Source organism: Labrus bergylta, chromosome 10 (assembly GCF_963930695.1).
Source record: "Labrus bergylta chromosome 10, fLabBer1.1, whole genome shotgun sequence".
NCBI classification, from domain to species: domain Eukaryota; kingdom Metazoa; phylum Chordata; class Actinopteri; order Labriformes; family Labridae; genus Labrus; species Labrus bergylta.
The window spans coordinates 21,106,890-21,125,168 of NC_089204.1; the positions used below are offsets into that span (position 1 = coordinate 21,106,890).

General features: G+C 39.3%; 1 protein-coding gene across 1 annotated transcript in view; it reads left to right on the plus strand.

Moving 5' to 3' along the window:
* Nucleotides 1-18,279, plus strand: part of LOC109981935 (VPS10 domain-containing receptor SorCS1) — a 59,244-nt gene that overhangs the window by 34,019 nt on the left and 6,946 nt on the right. The window contains exons 10-23 of the mRNA XM_020630928.2: nt 1,259-1,405; nt 3,573-3,675; nt 3,959-4,035; nt 4,918-5,009; nt 5,156-5,263; nt 6,163-6,280; nt 6,455-6,588; nt 8,774-8,887; nt 10,399-10,570; nt 10,873-11,059; nt 12,001-12,134; nt 12,231-12,354; nt 13,868-13,980; nt 14,872-15,006. Of these exons, the coding sequence (XP_020486584.2) occupies nt 1,259-1,405; nt 3,573-3,675; nt 3,959-4,035; nt 4,918-5,009; nt 5,156-5,263; nt 6,163-6,280; nt 6,455-6,588; nt 8,774-8,887; nt 10,399-10,570; nt 10,873-11,059; nt 12,001-12,134; nt 12,231-12,354; nt 13,868-13,980; nt 14,872-15,006 (1,758 nt within the window). The remainder of the gene's footprint in view (nt 1-1,258; nt 1,406-3,572; nt 3,676-3,958; nt 4,036-4,917; nt 5,010-5,155; nt 5,264-6,162; nt 6,281-6,454; nt 6,589-8,773; nt 8,888-10,398; nt 10,571-10,872; nt 11,060-12,000; nt 12,135-12,230; nt 12,355-13,867; nt 13,981-14,871; nt 15,007-18,279) is intronic.

The following is an 18,279-nucleotide window of genomic DNA, read 5'->3' on the forward strand; positions in this document are numbered from 1 at the left end:
CAATGATTCCCTGCACAACATCATAGCTGCTGATTGAGCTTTCAGAGCTTACGTTGTGTTTTGGAATTAATTGGCATTTTTTAGGGGGTGGCTATTAAGAAAGAACTAAGAAAAATAATGAGAGCTTTGATTAATGATTAATGACGAAATAAATTCTCTCTACACTTAAATAAAGTACCTTTCAGCAGCATTCATCAATCAAAACACAGTCACACATTATCTAGACTCTCATCTGCCCAACTCTTATATTGTTTACCATAAAAATATACGGGTAGCAAACGTTGCATTAAAGTTCCCAAAGATTTTTTTCTCAAGTAAAAGCGCCAAACAAATTCTCTTCAACAATAAAACCCACTCTGACAAGTAGAGTACAACAGACAGCCTAAACGTTTCTCCGAGTTACTCTTGGTTTTTCTGTCGTGTTTTCCTTAATTGTGCCCTGTGCTTGGATGTCTCGGATGTCCTCACATAATGGAACAGATGTTGCGACATTGCGTTTTATTCTCTCTCCTATCCCCTTCCTGCCTGCTTTTATTATCTTTTTCATGTGAAACTGTCACGCAAAAAGCACATTCTGCAGGTTCAGTCTTAAGATACTGTACCATCTATACACAAAAATTCAAAAGCCTTAAAGCTTGTAGTCACATTGCAGGCAAAATAGAAGCTTTAACTTGAGCCCAGTACATTATATATGTGCGTGTGTACAGAGGTACTGCGAGGTTGCAGTGACTGCACATGTATGCATCACTCTGAATTATCCTCATCTGCAGCCAGCAGTAAAAGCATCACATTGTTGCTAACACACACCTAGGAAAGGCATCAGAGCCGGTTACTGTGGCTGCTCACTGACCCACACTCAAATTAAATTCCCTGAAATATTTAGCTGCACTGACCTGACCGGTAGCAGATATGGAAACAGTCATTCTCCCATTGACATAAAGATGTATGCTCTTATAATGGAGAAGAAATGTAAACCCAAGTGAAGCTGCACGTGGGTCTGCGTCTCTGCGCATAAAAAACAAAGAGGAAGAAATATCTCAGGGCTGCGGCATATGTTGTTTTGATTCTGCAGAGTCCTACAGATGGTCTAAAATAGTGCTCCCTGTCAGAAAAACTATCACTTTCAGACATCTCACCCTCTCCGAACTAGGCCTTCAGCTTTACTTAAGTCTGAATAATTCACAGTTATTTTTTTTTCTCCCTTTTTTGTTATTTTCCCCCCTCCACCGCTTGCTCTCTTTCTCTCTCATGTTTGCAGGTTGCCGGGATTAAAGGGGTGTTCCTGTCAAATAAAGTTGTTGAGAACCAAGTGAAAACTTATATCACATACAACAAGGGGAGAGACTGGCGCCTTCTTCAGGCTCCTACAACCGATCTCCAGGGAAACCAGGTCTATTGTGAACAAGTAAGTGGGCCACTGACAGGAGATAGATTTGCCTATTTGGATTTGTGTTATCTGCTGAACAAACACTTCACTGGATCGTGCCATAGCCTGGTCAAAGACTGCGTATCACATCAACACAGATCAGAAAACACCAGGGACAGAAGAGACTTTTCTAATCATTTAACAAACCTTTAGGGTCTGGGGTCTGGGTTGGAAGGTGTTGTGAAATACACATATTACAAAGCTGCTTAAGGCATATTTGTGATATTAGGAATATAAATCAAATGACTTTACCTGAGGGCAAAACCTTTCAACCAATAAGATTGTGTCTAATTTGGCACATTCACATATAAAAAAAACATTACTTCAATAATAAATGTTCAATCTATACATAGGACGTTATCTTTGTTTTAATCACAATAAGTAGATGTAGCAGTAGTAATTGTCTTTAAATCAGAGGTTCTCAAACTTTTTCTGTGATGCCCCCCCCCCCCCCCCCGGCAGGAGGAAACATTTATGGGCCCCACTCCCCAAAACCCGCCACCCAAACAAAACGAAAGCTTATAGGGCAAAATTAAAATCTATCTTAATACCCTCAAGACTTTTACACATCAAGTATGTGTGTGCAAACACAGGAATCAGTGATATTTATTTACAGTTTCTATATCCACTTTATTATATCTACTTCAAATGCTAACTTTAAAGAATCTAAATATATTTTATATTCCTTTGTATAAATATATTTTTTTCTACTTTAAAAAGTAATGCATCATAGAGGCAACATTGAAATCTTGTAGGGTTAGCCTTTTTTTGAGGACTAACGGGAGAAGATGTGCTGTATAACAATAATAATAATAATAATAATAATAATGATGATAATAATAAAAGTTCTATTACTAATAATACTAATACTAATAATAATGACAATGATAATAATAATAATAATAATTCCTTTTTAAATAAAGGCGCCTTTGAAAACACTCAAGGTCACCTTACAAAGTGGAGATAGAATGAACAACAAAGTAACAATAAGTAGATTAAATTAACATTCAAAGAGAAATCTATAGTATAAAGTGTTTGTGAAGAGGATTCATGAGGCTGGATGGATGATGGTCAGACTGAATATGCCAGTTTAAAACGATGTTTTGAGATGAGATTTAAAAATTGATTTCCAAAAATTGATTTCCAAATTGATTGTCCATCTGTTGCAACGCTGCCCAAACTGTTGATTTTAGCATTTTGCCTTGGCACCTGGGGTGGCCAATCAGATTTCAAGGGGGGCCAAAGCAGCCCCCGGTTTTGAGAAACAAATGCTTCAAATAGTTCAAGAAGGAGTTTATGGACAGATACTAAATTGTACATTTCTGCACTGTAGAGCATTTTGGATCATAACTACTGATATAATGACTAAACACACATATCACACCTTTTAATCTGACTTTAATATGTATTTAAAAAAAAAAAAAAAAGATTTTTTTTGGGCTTTTTATGCCTTTATTACAGAAATAGGTCAGTGTCCCTGATATCTGACTCTATCCACTTTGCTAGAGTCAGACATCAGGGACAGAGAGAGAGGGGAATGACAATGGTAAAGGAGCCACAGGTCAGATTTGAACCTGGGCTGCCCGCCTTGAGGACTACAGCCTCTGTACATGGGGCGCGCTAAGCACTCGGCCACCGGCGCCCCAAAATGAAGACACATGATCAGTAATCAAAGCATTTACTTTCAGCACAGGACTTTTATTAAGTTTATCAATTGGGGGACCAAGTCAACCATGAAATAAAATGAGAATCAATTCAATCCTATATAAAGTATTTCCTCAGCTATGATTAAAATCTTTATAGGCGGGTTCTCTAAAAATCAATCCCGCAAACACATCTATACTCTGATAAGCTGCTACCTTTAAACACTTCAAAAATAACATCCAGCAAACGTTTCTCTGATCACATTTATATTAAGGAGGCGTATTGATGTGCAATAATATGTTTGTTATACTTTCAATTGTTAAAATAAAAAGCCATATATTTCTGATAACAGTTGAACCATTCAGATAGATAATGACTTGAAATAAAAAAATGATAGAATCATAATTGAGTCAGGGCATCTTTGATGAAATCTTAATATATATCAAAACCTTCCTCAGCTTCTCTTGACTTCAGCAAATGATTCTGCTTCGTATTTTTGCAGCCTTACTGTTCTTTACATCTGCACCTGCATGTCTCAGAGAATCCTTACACCTCTGGAAACATTGTCAGCAAAGACACAGCTCCAGGAGTTATAATCGCATCAGGTGAGGAGATTATTTGATTTGCACCTTCGATTTTCACATCCATACTGTTGTTTACTTTCAGCCGTATCGCTCCCGGTTCTTAACGTCTGTTCCCAGCTCTGTCTTTTTTTTTTTTCAGCCCACGGCAAATCAGAAAACATAATCAGATCAATGTTTCCTGCATGTCTGTTCCGTGTTGTGTCAGAGGAAAGAGCGACAGACACTGCCCTGATTTGCCTTGTTTAGTTAACATGCTTAAAATAATGAGGATTAAAAAAAGTGCTCTTCTAACTTTTGTGTGCAGGTGTGATTGGACCTGAGCTGACCAGTACTAACGTCAGTATTTTCATCACATCTGATGCTGGAAACACATGGAAAGAGGTAGAGAATAAAAACTAATCTCTATTACCATTTTCACACTAGCAGAAATCTCTTGGAAAAACTCCCGGAGGAGCTGTACATGTGAACGCAAACAGCCGGATTTTTTCGCTCAGACTTCAAACGGCGTTTCTCCTGCCAGACCCCTAGTATTTTTCTACGATCTACATGCACCTTATGAAACAGCTGCATTACGTTTTCTGTTCGTCATTATGTTGTTCTCCGCTCTTTTTGGATGTTGTCATTCTGTTGGACTACACATAGCATTGATATAAAGGCAAATATTGTCGTTATAGCGTTATGCAGTATAACTTTCTGTATTCATTCAAAGTATGATCACTTTTTTCTTTTCATCCAGAGAAATCTTTTGACCTGTTCAATGTTTTCCTTGGCCTCGAACTGAACCTCCGTTTTTATACAGAACACAATGAGAAAAGTAGCTGAATCAGTCAGGCATTATAAGAATAAAGAATAGGTTAAAAAAAAAAAAAACTGTCAATGCCAACATTCAGCCTTCACTTCTTTAGCTCTTGCTTCCCACAGAGAAATAATAAATAAAGGAATTGAGGTTTGACACATGGGCTTGTGTGAGAAATGTGCATCTCTGATCTGCAAAACAGATAAACCAAAAGGAGCACACAGATTTATGCCATCGGCTTAAAAAAAACAAAAAAAACACAAAGCAACAAAGCAAGCAACACTTGCTTGATGCAATTGTTTATTCACGCGACGGAGACTCCTGTGTAAAGAACGGTTGAGGTTTCTACTTGTTAAGTGTGTAGGAGTAAGAATGCATGTTCCTTATGTTGTCACTGATATATGCTGTGTGTATAGACTTTCATGTTTGCTCCGGTGTGATGTATTGAAGCTGGATTGTGTCTGCAGGTTTTTCAGGAGGAGTACAGCGTGTTTTTCCTGAATCAAGGAGGATCTCTGGTGGCCATAAGACACACACCTCTGCCAATTAGACATATTTGGTGAGGCTCTCCTAGGACGTCGCACAATGTTTTAGAGACTATACTCAATCTTTGAAAGTGGGGCTGAGGCTGTTTTCCTGCTCGAGGCTTTTATGACTTACTTGTGGCTGGCCTGTCTGTGATCTAACTGTTGTTCTCTCCCTCAGGCTGAGTTTTGATGAGGGCAGGAACTGGGTAAAATATAGCTTCACCTCCTCTCCGCTCTATGTCGACGGGGTGCTCGGGGAACCTGGAGAAGACACCCTCATTATGACGTAAGATATGAAGGATACATAAAGAGCTTAAAGATGCCTGTAGTTCCTTAATTACAGCAATGGGTAATTAAATCTCAACTGGATGGAGGCTTAGAAGCATACATACATATTTTTGGGTTCATTTAATGTGCGTTTGAAAAGGCCTTTAGATGTAGATGTAGAGGAGTTTTTCTGACACACACAGAGGGAAATAAATCAAAGTCAGTGCATCAAATTAAAGGAAGAATGTGCAACATTTTACACTTAAATTAGATATACTTAGAAATATCAAGTATATCCTGTGTAAATGTCTCTCTGAGTCATGACTGTCTACAATGAGTGAGAAGAGTGAGTCCTGCCAGCTGTCCTGTTGTTTACATCATGTTTACATGGACGGGACGGCCTTGTGAATAAGTTGGTTTAGTCCAGGACTAGAGAAAAAAAGAATAACATAGCCTACTCACATTTGGATGTCACATAAGTGTGTTTAGATCACAATCATTCCCTGTCAATTTATGTGCAATATGAAGCTATGAGTTAACCAAAGTGTGCTAACACCAAAATGCAGGCCACAGGCAATTGCAGCTCAAGCAAAAGGACAATTTTGTCCGCTGCTTGTACTTAATGGTGCTAAATTATGGTGCTTTCCATTTGATAACTCCTTCATGCAAACGCTAGTGGAGAGGTATTGGAGGTGTGTCGCTGGAGGAGAGCAGAGGCTTCAGAATAGCTTGGGTGTTGGGCGCCGCCAAACAGCAGTTTGTTTTGGTTTAATGCTGGTGCTCAAATCTACTGGATCAAAAAGTCGCACATTCCTCCTTTAACCAAGTTTGAAGCTTTTCAAAACACTTCCTTTTTTAAAAAAAAACAACCCATTTCCTGAATGTTTTTGACTTTGTTTTTCTGGATTGTTTGTGCAGAATTTTTGGTCATTTCAGCCATCGATCTGAATGGCAACTTGTCAAGATTGACTTCCGCTCAATTTTCCAACATCGATGCACATCTGAAGACTATCTGACGTGGCAGTTACACAATGGGGTAAGTGGATCCTGCTGCTCCCTGACTGATTCTACCATGAGGGTTCTTGTCGTTGATTAAACTCCAGTGAATCTCTTTGATTCAGTCACACAGTAAAAGCCACATGGCGCACACACACAAAAAAAAGAAAGAATAAGAACGTCTGAAATGTTTTTGATTCATAATTCATCACAGGACGAAGTATGCATCATGGGAATGAAGAGAATCTTCCAGAAGCTGAAAGCAAACGTTCAGTGTGTCAAGGCCAGAGATCAGTATATTTCCCAGATGTCAGACTCCTGCCCGTGCACAGAGGCAGATTTTGAGTGGTGAGTTCCCCCGCTCTGCAGCTTCTCCTTTCACTTCATTAAATCCAGTGCACAACGCTTTACACGTCTCCAGAGGCAGAGACTGCGAGGCAAACCTAAGGCACAACAAGAGGAGTGTTTGAAGATTTAGATTTTATGATTCTCAACTTGTTTTTCATATTTTCATATTTTCTTTCTGTAGGATCTCACAGCTCACTGTGATTGTAGCTTATATGATTACTTTGGAAGAATGAACTTCATTAAATGATTCTGATTCATCTGATTCAAACAAGTTGCAATCAATTTCATTACTTATTTAGCCGTCTTGGTTTATGACAGTGTTATTTAATATTCCAGTATTGATTTATTTCAAATGTGAGAAAACACCTACAAGTGTTCAATTAGCAGACGCTTTTATCCAAAGTGACGTACATCAGAGAGTAAGAAGAACACAAGCACTTTTTTTGTATTTTTTTGGAATATTTTTCTATCACACACACACACACACACACACACACACACACACACACACACACACACACACACACACACACACACACTAAGAGGAGGTATACAAATTAAGGAGAATTCATCTAAACCCTGTTCCAAGGACACAAAAGCATACATATCATTTTTCATCATGTTATTGATAAATTCAAGCTGTCCACGATGAAAAAGACCATAAGTAAAACATAAATAAGAAAAGAGATCAATTCATATTTACTGTATATACTGCATGTATAGATAAAAATGTTATCACGCTACCTGCCCCTTTCTTAATAACATAAGTTTCTGTTGATACAGAATCAGATGGCAAACCTGTTGTTTTCTTTTTCTTTCACAAATCAAATCAAATCAACAATACCTACTGAAACAATCAAAAACAATCATCGCAGAGTTAGATTTACTCATTACATTCTTAATTCCCCATTACTTTTTCCTTACACATTCTTTTAAATTGAATAATATTTGAGCAGCATTTGAAGTCATTATCTAAAGAATTCCACAGTTTCACTCCATTAACTGAAATACACATTAACTTTAATGAAGTACGTGTATGGACTTAAAAAAATTAAATCTCTGTTTATGTTCCTCCTCATTAGATATAAGTAAGTCAGTAAAGTTTGTTTATACAGCACTTTTCACAGACAAAGGTCACAAAGTGCTTTACATCAACAAAATACAATAAAAACAGGAATAAACGAGTACTTCATGGACCGACATTATGAAATCCTGCTATGACAAGGAACATGAAGTGGCACAGTAAAACATTGATGACTAGGTAGACTGGGTGGACGTGATTACCCATAGCCCTGTCTAAACATCAACGTTTAAGGTGCATTTTGTAAGACTCAGCAGAGTCAGAAGAACGTAACGAGATGAGCAGGGAATTCAAAAGGATTGGTGCTATAGCCTCAAACGCACGATCACCACCAGTCTTAAAATGTGTCTGTGGGACAGACAGCAGGTGGAGGGTGTTAAACCTTAGCGGTTGGGTTGGTGAATACAGATGTACATTTTTTATGTGCTATGTGCCTCTAGCATGATAAATAGGATGGCTTGATTGGTTTGGTCACTTGCCTTTTTATTTTATTTTAATTAGCATGGAATAATAATCTGGTCAACATCATTTTAGAAAGTTTTTCTAGATGCAGAATACAAATGAACATTCAGAATAGAACTAAAAATACCGAAGTCTAACCCTGCCAATCATTAGAATATACTTCCACTGCGATGGGATGTTTTTCTCTGTGTCTAATGAGTCAGAACTTCTCGTACATCACTTAACTGTCTCATACTTTCTTTTATCTTCCTGATCTCGCCCGTGCTAAATGAGCAGCACTCACTGCTATATTAAACAAGCTTAACACCACGTAATTACTATAAGAGTTATTCAACTTTCCAACCCTGGCTCCTGAGACTGACTGTCTTTCCCAGATCACAATGACAGAAATCTGACGGATCCCTCTCACTCTGGTGAGGTAATAATTGCAGAGTGTGCTAACACGCACAACACCTTTTCTGCTTCAGGAGCCTGATACATAAAACATCAAATCTCAAATACTCAGAGCTGCTCAGCCTGAAACACCTCTACTGTGTATGATTCTGTTTGAGCTTTGTAATTATATTTGATATTTTGAATAAATGATAACTAATCCCAATAACACCTTCTTTTTTTCGGTGCCTGTTGTTCCAAACGAAACAGTGACTACGGGTTTGAGAGGCAGATCGACGGAAGCTGCACTCAGGCTTTCTGGTTCGTTCCTTCAGCAACATCTAGAGACTGCATCGCCGGAGACAGCTTCCTCAACACCACGGGGTACGCTGCATTCGTTTGTATTGGCACCAGCTAAGTGAGTAGAGGGAATGCCAATATGCTGAAAGGCAGTGGTGGAAAGTAACCCAGTACGGTTACACCAATATGGGGTTCAGCCTCACCAAATCTATCTATTGTAACCCTTAATCTTTCAACGCATTTCGACAGATTCAACCAGTCGAGGAGTCTGGTTGTGGCGTGTTATTGTATTTTAAGTGTCTGAGTTTTTAGCAGCTCCAACAACAGAAACATTCTCCTCTTACTGCCTATATAGTTTTGTTTCATTAAATATCCAAGGTTCAGTTATATTGCTTCTATCATTTGATACCATTTTATTGATAATAGTTGTGTATTTCGCTCAAATAGGAGTTTAACTTCACTGTTTTACTCTATTCTATTCAAACATTTAGTTAAGTTAAGGATTGGATTGCTTACTCCGGCATTGCCCTTCTGCGTGAAATGTTTATTTGCAAATAATATCCATGAAATGTTCCTAATATTCATTACCAGTGAGAGTTGTCCATGCATTCTTCATTATGCTAAGCATAAGGGATTCCCAAGCAGAGGTAGATAAACCCATGAAGTGACCAAAATGGTGACGTAGCTCACTTTAATCGCTGAAGATGGGAAAATAAAAGAGGAAACATATTCACCACTAAATTGTCTTAAAGAGAACATTTTACATTCAAATAGGGTTGACAAATGTTGCTAGATGATCATGAGTATATAATTGCCACAAAAACCATAGACTACTAGCAACATAAGCCAACTGGACAGGACACGCCTTCCTCCAACATGAGCGTCAAATGTTGGACATGAAGTTTTTCAAGCTTTTCTAAAACAAAACAGATTAGTCTAATTTGACGACAGTAATAGATTATCATTTCAAACAATTTGTTTATTGCTGTTTATTGCATGTAGAATATATAGAATTATATAGAATATAATATGGTAATAATATAAATTTTATATCGGAATTAGTGTGGAACATCATTTGGACTTGGACTTGAGCTTGTCCAGTATAGCCCTTGACTTCTGTCTGCTCAAAGCCCCTTTTCACGTCACAGATCACACCTACCCATTCACACGACACTCACACACTGATGGCAGAGGCTGACATGTAAAGTGAACATCAGTATTAACTAATCCCATTCATACATATTCACACAACACTGATGCAGCAGCGGGAGCAATTTGGGGTTCAGTGTCTTGCACGAGGACACTTCAACATGTGGCTGCAGGAGCTGAGGATTGAAACCCCCGACCTTCTGGTTGAGATACTCGACCACTGAGCCACAGCCGCCTCCGTTTGATTTAATGAGCCCACTTGTAAGTGATGGCTGGTGTTGATAAAGGGCTAACTGAACTGAAAAGAGCTGTGGGAGTATGTAGATAAAAAAACAAAGTAACACATCTCTTCAGGATGTCTCCCTGTGTGTGTTTTTATTTTATGTCTGCTTTAACACTCATGCAGTGCTCGTCTGTGTCTTGTGGGTGTCTTTAATGAATTCCAGATATCGCAGAGCTTTATCTAACAACTGCACTGAGGGAACGCTGTTGAAGTACAGCCCCAGGCGACAGAAGTGTCCCACCCAGGCACCCAAGGGCCTCCAGCTCTTCACCAGTGAGGGAACACTGGTGGCGACACTGGGGAGGAATGTCACCTTCTTGGTCTTTCTTGAAGAGGTGGTGACTTTTTTTTATTTATATATACACAAAGCAACAATACAGTCTGTCACAGAGTGATACATGTAGGCTGCATGTTTTTTTCCTTCGTCGTTATGAGTATATTGAGATCCTGTCAGAGACGTAAGCACAGAGGCAGGAGCACCAGCATGTCAAGTAAATATGCAGTGACATGATGTACCACATGACCTCCTTTTTTGCAGACATTATGAAAAAAAATGCACGCTGTTATGTGTCAGCAAGACGCTGACAAACATCTGAGGCTACAGTGTGAGTGACAGTATTTTGTTTTCTTTCTGAAGGGTCTGAGCTCCACCACAAGTATTACGGTGGATTTCGGCGATGGGACCTCGATGTCCTACGTCAACATAAGCTCCATTGAAGATGGGGTCAAGCATATCTACAGTAAAGTGGGCATCTACCAAGTTTCTGCGACAGCGACCAACACTCTGGGCTATGACAGGGTGATACTCTACCTCCACGTCTCCTGTGAGTCTAAAACAGTCAAGTTAGAATAACTGCAAAAATATTTTCTATTATGCAATTCTTTTGGAGAGATGGGATAAACTGTCCTCCAGGCTGAAAGTTCAGTGGAGAAAAAACATGATAAAGAATCATGCTAGTTTTTCATGGATAATGTGTGTTTAAGTATCCACTTGGGTGCCCTTCTAATAGAAAAAAAAGTTGAGAGAGGGCTCTCTATGGTGCTCTTACAGAGGGGAAAACATGATTACGAGTCCTCTAGGGTGACTTTGTGTAGGAGGAAACTTGATCAAATGTTTTCAGATTGAGCCTCTGGAGAAATAGTGAAAAAGTGCTCTCTAAGATACACGTCTGATGGAGGAGCATAAGCCTGTCAGCTGCCATTCCAGTGTGGAAAACGCAATGCAGTTCTTTACCTACACACTAGAAGTTGTTTTGCGCTCTGATGCCCTTTTTTTTTTATTTCGCTCCTGCCGGACGGAAAGCCGTAGAGAACAGATATAGAGAGAATGCGAACCCTTTTGGCAAATGTGCTCACAAATCCTTTATTCTATCTTCAAATTGGCTCATTAAAGGGACACTCTGTCCAACTAAACCAATCCAATCCAAAGTTTGAGTGTCACTGTGTGTTGGCCTGAAAAGCTGGATGTTTGTCTTCTCCTTATGACAGAGAATATCAGCAGTGGTCAGTTTCAATGTAGCTCATTATAGCTGATACCAAATGTGACATTATCAGAACATCCACAGATACTTGTCTAACCACTCCTGCGATGCTATCAACTCCCCCTCTGTATGTATGCTCACTGTGAGCCAGACTGTCACTGATGGGCCAAAATAGGGCTAAAAATGTGGCTACAGTTTGATTCTTTCAAGCTTCATCGACGCTGTATCTTGGTATATTCCAACAACATGTGAATTTATTGTGTATGTGATTTCTCTCTTGAAAGGCCAACTTGAACAGGTCCAGCTCTTGGCTCCGTCGGTAGTTGTGAAGAACAAAGCAGCAAACGTCACGACAGTGTTACATCCCAGCAATGTGGGGACAGTCACATATTACTGGTGGTTTGGTAACAAGACGGAAGTAAGCACTACTTTCTTTTTTCTCTCTCTCATTCAGCCTTGTTACCAAGTGCCACAATAGAGCTTTATCATCTCTCTGTGCGTCTTTGTTTTTCAGCCCAGGGTGACCCTGGATGGTGTGATGTCCTTCACTTTCTCCACTGAGGGTAGTCACACTGTTGTTGTCCAGGCTGCTGTGGGAAATACTGTCCATCAGGACCAGATGACTGTCGCTGTCTATGGTGAACCAAATAGTATTTTCATACCCTGAATTGATTTGATTCCACCTCAACAGCCTCTAAATAGGATAATAACACGATAAATATGTAGTCAAATATGTCTCAGATTGGATCAATGCTGCAAGTTCCTTCATGCTTGTAAACAATCAAAGCTTTTTCCTAGTGCTTTCAAAGCGTTAGTCAATGGGAAGACTTACTTTGTTTGTCATGCTGTTGTTTAAGTTGTCATCAAATCATCTAAAAAAAAATGTTGTCAAGCCCTGATGAGACAGTTTCTTTTCCATTGTGTTCTTATGACAGGACGCATTTTTCACACTGCAAGCATCTTGGACCAATCGTGTTTTGGAAGAGTGCTCTAAAGTCTAAACCCCCCCCCCCCCCCCCATACACCAATCAGATTAACTGAGAGGAACACCTTAATTGGAAATGACAACAGTCACAGAGGACAAACTAGGGCGGCCGTTATCATGAATTCACCAACTTTAGTCACCACGGTTTGACCAGAAAACAGCAGGTCTAGAGGCATATAAGCATGTTTCGGGGATTGCTGCTACCGTTTTATTGAAGGATAGGTAATTCAGCTGTTGCCTTGCTGCTCTTTCTTCAAATTGTAAGCTTTAAAACAAAGAAAGCTATGCTCTGCGCCTCATGTTTCTTAACCTGCTAGAATGTCTTCCAAGGTCTGGAAGAATCCTTCGATCCCGAGTTCTTCTTGAAAAGAGAGTATAATCTGTTGAACTGGTACATACTCGATACAAGGTCATTGAGCTAATTAAGGAATCAGCGCCACAAGTACATTAAACCATCCACAAAAAAGCTAATGAACTTTAATGTGGAGGGTCTGGCAGAGTGACAAAGTGGATCACACAGACACCAATGACCTCTGGAAAAAGCGTATATAACCAGAATCTGATCTTTATGTTAAAATTCTCTCTTTCTTTTTACAGAAATCAAAACACATTAAAAATACATTGATGGGGTTTCTCTTTGATGTTGATGAAAGAGATGGAATAAAGTAGATCTCCACTGAATAGTAATGTCTTTCCTAGCTGCCTATAGCTCATGATCAATATAATTTATCATGCTACGTGTTAAACAAAGGGAAAGATAAAGCAAGGGGAAAAGGGGTGCAAAATGAACGTAGAAGGACTGAAGTATATATTCAAGAATCTATTTGTGCTTCTTACATCACCAAAATAGAAAAGGGCATTTCTAAATTAGCCGTGCAGATATTTTTAGAGTTTGAAATAACCTGTGCAGCAACTTCCAAATGAACCGAAATCAAAAACTTAAACTTTTTTTTTTTTTTTTACAAAAATTGAATCAGAAAGATGTTTTGTCAATTTACGTCAGCGTTCACACTCTGCCATTCAAGCCAAGCTTTCAAATTCTCTGATGAAATTCCTGAACCAACTCATCACAGGTGGCCTCACAAGGGTTCTGAGAAGTATCTGATTAGTCTCTTTGACTGAAAAAGAATATTTGGTCTTATATGGATTACTGATCTGTGTTTCAGATTATTTTCGGTCGCACGTTTTGGCCTTTTCTTCTTATCTGGACGAGATGAACCCCGGGGTGTCAGAGTGGAGAGAGGACATCGGCAGAGTGGTGAAGAGCTGTGCTGTTCAGGTGGGTGTCACAAAGACTGTACACAATCAGGAATGAACTCCACCTCATTCACATTCTGACAATAAGTAGCTTTTCTCCTGCCTAGAGAGAGAGAAAAAGAAAAGAAAAACATCGAGTGTCTGTCTAAGTGAGCAGATGACATTTCCATTCTTGGATCTGCTTCCTTTTTTAAAAAAAATGTATACGCATGTGTTTTTGTGTTGAGACTTGCGCTCCACTTCTTGCAGCGTGTTTGACCTCACTCGCTGTGTAATTAGCTGTTAACTTCTAACACGCTGACACGGCTCATCACCCAACATCATTATTACCGGTCCATGCTTTGAACTGAACTTGTCAAAACACTAAAGGGCATTAAAGGACAGCTGCCATTTGCTCTCTAAAGAGCTGAACACCAATCGCCTAAAGACTCCAGTGGAGGGAGAGTAACTGTGGTGAAGAACCTCTCTCTAAGACACAGTTGTGGATGTCAAAAAAAAAAAACAAGCACCAGGTTATGTAAAAGACCTGGATACTGAGCTCTATATATATCCTACGGTAGCCCTCAGTATGAAACATTCACTTTGACCTTCTGTCTTGTCAGATATTACCATGGTTTACACCAGGAAACTGACAAGAGACCTCTGGTTACGGCAGAACTGCACTAAAAGCCCTGGCCTTTACCAAAGACTGTCAAATTACGCTCGCATGGTTCAGTGTATCCGTGCATTACATCCTGACAGTGACTGGTGCTGAGGCTGATGTAGTATGAAGCAGAGAGCCAACAGTATTTACTCATTAATACATGCGACCCAGGACCTTTTTTTTTTTTTTTTGTTGTTGTCAGAGTATCACCTCAAACAGAGTGCATTAAAGAACCTTTTTTTAATGAGGTGTTGTTGTTTGTTGTTAAAGGTCACAGGAATCAGTGAGGATCAGCTCCTGGTCACCGTGCTTCCAGGTTTACCAACAACAGCAGAGATTTTCATCGTTCCTGAAAAGAGGTCGAGACGCGGAGCTATAGATGAAAAGTGGGCGCACCTGGATCAGGTACCATCCTGTCAAATCATTTTAACGGGCCCTGGCAGATGTTCAGTGTAATGTGTGTGTGTGTTCTTCCCCCCCTTTTGTGATAATTAAAAGCAGCGCTAAGGAAAACAGAGGAAGTCAAAAGACCGTCTCTGGAGAGAAAATCTCTGGAGACTATGTCCTTTACTTTGATGCGACGCTGTTATTTGTTAAAGCTCTGTTGTCGTATTAAAAGAGGACATATTTTATGATGTTTGAACATGTAGCTCATCAGAGAGTTAAACCTTGTTTGGCAGCTTTACTGTTTGATACATTCTCAACCTGAATGAGTGGATTCACATAGGGAACACATACTTTGGCCTGACGTATGCATAGGTTGTATCTTCTATGCACATAGTCCATTATTTTTGATGAACTGTAGATAATTCTCATAATGCAGTCTTTTCTCCACACAGCTTACTTCATATACAGCAGTCCATTCGTTCTTCATTAAAGGTTTTGCCCGAAGCCGTTTGCATGATAACTCTTTCTTGGAGCCAAAAATTATTCTGTGCCAAGAGTTCATCCAGAAACCCACCCGCATAGAACATAACAACTTCTTTTTCCAGATACATTTCATCCAACATTTTGCTCTCTTTTACCAAGATGAAAAGCTGAGGGAGAAATTCAAAAAAAACATTTTGTGTAAACAACTCAAACTTTTGGAAATTTGACCTACACCATACAGTAGAATAATGCTGCAATCATCATCAGTTATATCCTCATTTTTCCCTCCATCCATTTTTAGTCCACTTATCCGAGATCGAGTCGCGGTGGCAGCAGTCGCAGTTAGTCAACCCAGACTTCCTTTTCCCCAGCAACCTTTTCTCCTCTTGGTGGATTCCGAGGCATTCCCAGGCCAGACAGGACTTAAATCCCTCCAGTGAACTCTGGGTCGACCCCGGGTCTCCTCCCAGTTGGACGTGCCCTGGAAACCTCCTGAGAGAGGTGTCCAGGAGGCATCCTAATCAGATGCCCAAACCACCTCAACTGACTCCTTTCGATGCAAGATTAGCCGTGGACACTCATTGTGGCCGCTTGTACTCGCGATCTTATTCTTTTGGTCACTACCCATAGCCCACATTTTCCCCTCTAATTTCTTAATAAGTCTCATCAAGTGAAGGTATAGAGTTTTGTGTTACACTTTATATTCATGATATAAGAGGTGTCTTGTCTTAAATCTTACATCTGTTTCAGGGGATATGTCGAACAAAGGCCCTAAAGATATATTGTTTTATTTTTTAATGTGATATTTTCTTAAAAGATGTTCAAAATAACGTCTTATCTAAACTGCACTTTGTTTTTTTTTTGTTTTTTTTGTGCACAACATAATATATATGTAGTAGCAAAAAACACTGATCGTTCAACTTGCAGTTCTCTGATTATCTTCCAGGTCTTTCATGATGACTTTTTATGTGAAGTACATTTTCCATGCAGGCGTTGGTTTTCCATGAATTTCAGTTACGGCATTCAAATCTACTTGTAGAGACTCAAAACCTTCTTTGATGAGGCAGTACGTCCCAATGAGCATTATGTCTGTATATTTATTTCTGTCAAAGTGATATCATCGTTGAATGGTAACAAGAGTTTTAACTGTGGCTGGATTGGGAAAGTCTGCGCCTTGTTGCCATTCAACAATAAGGTTAACTGTGACAAAAATAAATGTGGACATGATGTTCATGGTGATGGATTACTCGAGTCGACCGAGTTGAACGTCTGTGCAAATGTATTTTCATACCGTAGTCGATATGAATGGACACCGCAGGCTGCAGCGTATGCAGGAGAAACACTATGTTACTCTTTGGAAAAGGTCAGTAGTAATGAAGAGAGGACATTTTTTGTGGTAATTGGTGTAAAAGATGCAACTCTGGTGTGGTTCATTATGTGAAAACAGGAATATGTTTTCTCCTGTATCATTAGCCTGCAGGCACATAGGAGCCATATAATCTCATAGAGCTCTATAAGACATCCATCTAATTTAGTTTTCAAAGCTGGGAAGAAAAACCTGCAGAATGATTCAATCAAAGGACTGTTTCTGCAGCATTATAAAGGTTTAGGCGTGCGACGCAAAATCACATTGATTGCAGTCGTTGTACAGGTTCAAACTTTAAACAATGGCATTGTGTGTCTTTATTGTCTGACTGTGCAGTGATTTCTCACATATGCACTTTATTATCAAATCCTTCCTGCCGAGTAATGCATCAAATGAACACTAGAGGGCAATGTCCTCACGTGTAAAAGGAACAGAAACAGCCCCAATCAGAGAACTGAAATATTCACAAAGCATCTCATCACATGTCAGACACTCCATGCCACCTTATACACGTTTACAGACTTTCATAAACCTTCAAGCTACTTTGCTATTATTTCTCCTACATCAAAATAAGAACATTAAAGAAGGCTATTAGAAAAACAATAACAGAGAGATCTGTTTTTAAAAAAACCTCCGGCCAGACAGGTTCATTTACTCATCATAACGGATAGGACCACGATGTATCACAAGTAAACATGGTTTCGCTGGCTTGCAGTCAGTCTTGAACTAAGTTAATAGGTATTTAATTACATTGATGCATCATATAATTGGCACCATGGAGAAAGGAGACAAACTGGGGCATGCGGCCTGGATTGGGAATTAAAGAGATGTATTTATCTAAAGCCTGTCTGATTACCTGGCAGAACCTCACAGACAATAGGGTAATAAATCTTCAGTTCACTGTTCTCATCTCCCGTGAATGACTTACAGAGCAGCTGCATTAAGCCAGCATGTGCCCACACACACACACATGCATGCGCAGAGTGTATGTGTGAAGCAGCTTATTAAAATGTGTAATAGATTTACTGACCCTGATATGCCACTAGAACAAAAAGTAATTATTCATACTGTGTAGAGCAGTCTAATTTTAACCAATGGAAAGATTTTAGAAAGAGCGAGATGGAATTAGTGAGGCATGGCTAAGGACTCAAATGGGCTCTGGGAAGGCGTTTTGGTCTCTTGTTAAATGACTGCATCATCTAGGTGTGAAAAGCAGGGTAACTTAAGGGAGAGAAATGAAAACAGCAATTTTCTGATTTTAAAACATGGATATATTTCCAATAGCTTTGCGTCACTGAACGTGTATCTCTCTTCTTTAAAACTAGTTCAACAAATGGAAACAAACAAAAAAAAGGTGCAAAAATCCCTGTTTTGATAGAAATTAGACAAAAAATATATTTTTTTAATGTCACACAGAAAGGCAGGCTGGCCTTTAACCTGAT